Below are 3,116 nucleotides of genomic sequence, written 5' to 3' on the forward strand. Positions count from 1 at the left end.
CATCAGAACGATGCATACGACCACATTTATAAATAAAAGATTGTGTGATTCTTACATCTATTATATTTCAATAGAGGCCTCCTAATATATGATTTTTTTAACATGCAACCTGTCCACATCATCAATCAACATTTCTAACTTTCTCCCATTTCTTTATTTTCTTTAGACAACGAGGGACTTTTAGCTTCTAGCTATACACGGAAAGTCTTCAACAAGCAACACTTTTGATTTAGAAGACATACTAGCAATTCCATGGAAAGTCTTTTAAAATTTTGTATGTATGGTGGGAAAAAGAGGCATGTGCCCTTTTGTGCGTGGAAAGTCTTTTTTTATTTTGCATGGTCTGTATTAAACATAAAAAAAGTTTAAAGAGAAAATGATGTCAAAAATTGAGTTCTGTATCAAGTCCACACTTTCTGTTTGAAATCCCCATATTTCGTCGAAGAGTGTTCGGTTTGTACATGAAACGCATCCCGTTTTCTTGTAACACTCTAAAATTATTGTTTGCAACAATCATATGATGAACATTTACATTTATTTCAAAAACAAAATAATAAGGAAATACTTTACAGTTGGAATGAAATAAAAGAATGATTTACACAAAGACAACGAGTTCACAACTCATAACATCAATCCCATTCGTCAATAGGGTTTTCTGTTCACCCTCCGGCAGTTGTTCCTAATCTCCCCATCCCTTCCGGTCAGCGGGTTTATGTTCCCCATTTTGACCATGGAGGCCGCGAAATTCTTGAAGAAATCCATCTGGCTTCCGGAGAACCTACGAACGATCGGCGCGGTAGTCGTGGCGGCAACGGGATCAGACAACATTACCTGGTCCGAAGGGAGAGGGGCATGGCCACGCAAGAGGTTGCCATAGTACTTGTTGTCAAAGACGTCAGGGGTGACTCTGTCAAGGTTCACCAGCGTCTCCTCGTCCTGCCCGGCGCTGCAGTTCCGCTGCGTGAACTGGCATTGCGCCCGCCCAAAGGTGTGTGCTCCTTGGAGGGCGACAAGGTCAATGTCGTTGAGGCCCAAGTTTCTGAACTTCTCCTGGAGCGTCTCTAGAGAGTCGAAGGGGCTCGGTAGATTGTTGGCGCTCTCGATGTTGGTGGTCGTGCCATCACGGCGGCCAAGCGGCACACTCCAGCGTGGCCCTCCAGCCAGCTCGACGGAGATCTCGGAGGCGAGGGCGAGGATGTCGGCGCAGGACACGATGCCAGGGCATGCGTTCTCCAGTGCACGCTTGATGCTGTCGACCACCTTGAACCCGCGTGCTGACCTGTCGTTGGCAGGGACCTCCTTCTCAGTCATGATCGCTGGGAGGTCGTTGTCCAGCAAAAGCGAGCCGTCACAACCCTGAACAAAGCAATCATGGAAGTGAAGGCGGATGAGGCTGGCTGGGATGCACGCGTCGACGGTGCGGGCGTTCTGGATGACGCGCCGAACAATGTCGCGCGCACCGGGGCACGAGTCGTCGTAGAAGGACGAGCTCAACCCGGCACCGGCATCGCCATAACCGTGGGCTCCATGGCTTAGCGCTAGGACTAGCGCTGCCGTGAGCAAGAGGCTGCAGCGAGCAGCTAACGGGAAGCAAGAGGAAGCCGCCATGTGCACCACTGCACGTTCAGAAGGAGAAGGCTAGAATTAAGCTGCTCAATTTGCCACTGAGGGATGGATTGGCAAGCTAGCTGCTAGAAGGGAATGAAGGAATATCGTAGAAGATGGATGTGAGGAAACCAGAACGGTTTGTAAGCTATATATAGTCCAGCCATTCTGCAGGATTTTGTGGAAGCGCGTTTGACATGTTCCCCATGCCGTTGTCAACTTGAGTATTAGCAGTGCCGTACGTCGGCTACCGCCTACCGCAGCTTTCCTTTGCTGCACGAGGCTGCTCATATTATTTTATATGAATGATTAGCGCGAACAAGCTGGAAGAGGTCGTCCTGAATATCTAAGAGAAGAGGTCTTCCTCACGAAATATTGTGTTGTATATGTTGCGTGTGGCGGCCACGGCGATTTGCGTCAGACATAGCTTATCGTGACCCGCGTTCCTAAATGTGAGATGTATTTTTTTAAATGAAGTCTAATTTGTCTAACTATGATCAATTTTATAGACAAAAATATTAATGTCTAGAATACCAAGTTATTATCACTTGTTTCATTATGAAATATATTTTTATATTTTATTATAGTATTGTTGATCTTTATATATTTTGCTATAAACTTAATCAAACATAGATAAATTTTACTTCTAGAAAAACTAATACACCTTATATTTGAAAATGTTATGTTGTATATGTTGCATTCCACGGCGACCATGGTTTGTGTCAGACATAGTTTATCTTGACTTTGTATGTAGGTTCCAGGAATGGTCCTAGAGACCAGATCAGCCACACCGTGTGATCCTTAGCTTACATTTCTTCCATCTTTATCCCATTTCTTTATTTTATTTAGACAAGAGAGAGACCTTTTCTTCTAGTGGGTTAATTGTCCATGCGTTGCAAAAGAGCATACATATTTTTTTGTTTCAGTACTAATTGTATCTAGTAATATATGCCTATAGTATCCTCATGTTGATGGTTGTATTTCTTTTCTTATTCCAGTATGCATGGTCTTTTTTTTTGCGCCCTAGTGTGTCCGACCTTCTCATTCTTGTTGAGTAGCTCGATTAAGAGTACCTTTGGTTCGCTGCCTGCCTCCTACTTTATGGAATGCTTGCAAACGTGCTGCGTAGTATTGAAATCAGATATACGACTTCAAATCTTTTCCCATTTGATTCCTCTCCTGTTGCAATTTTGATTCCAGCCTATGTAAGTGTGAAGCTGATTTCACGTAAACATGTTGCTCTTTCAGCTTCACTTCCTGCACTAGTGCAGAACCGGGCAATAGCTCCGGTTCGTAAGGCCCTTTAGTGCCGGTTCCATAACCGGCACTAAAGTGTGGGCACTAAAGACCCCCCCCCCTTTTAGTACCGGTTCAGCATGAACCGGTGCTAAAGGGAAACCACGTGGCACGAGCCAGCTCCAGGGGCCTGGAGCCCTTTAGTACCGGTTGGTAAGACCAACCGGTACTATAAGGTTTGGGGGGTTTTAGTTTTATGATTTCTTTTCCATTTA

At 44.8% G+C, this 3,116-nt stretch overlaps 1 protein-coding gene across 1 annotated transcript; it reads right to left on the minus strand.

Moving 5' to 3' along the window:
• Positions 1-581: 581 nt before the first annotated feature.
• On the minus strand, positions 582-1,723 carry LOC123066126 (peroxidase 2-like). Its single transcript, XM_044489271.1, has one exon. It carries the CDS (start codon positions 1,606-1,608, stop codon positions 643-645), a length of 966 nt encoding a protein of 321 aa, XP_044345206.1. The 5' UTR covers positions 1,609-1,723; the 3' UTR covers positions 582-642.
• Positions 1,724-3,116: the final 1,393 nt, after the last annotated feature.

Source organism: Triticum aestivum, chromosome 3B, assembly GCF_018294505.1.
Source record: "Triticum aestivum cultivar Chinese Spring chromosome 3B, IWGSC CS RefSeq v2.1, whole genome shotgun sequence".
NCBI lineage: Eukaryota > Viridiplantae > Streptophyta > Magnoliopsida > Poales > Poaceae > Triticum > Triticum aestivum.

Excerpts from the sequence above, each read along its gene's own strand:
- LOC123066126 (XM_044489271.1), bottom strand. The coding sequence starts at position 1,608 with ATGGCGGCTTCCTCTTGCTTCCCGTTAGCTGCTCGCTGCAGCCTCTTG.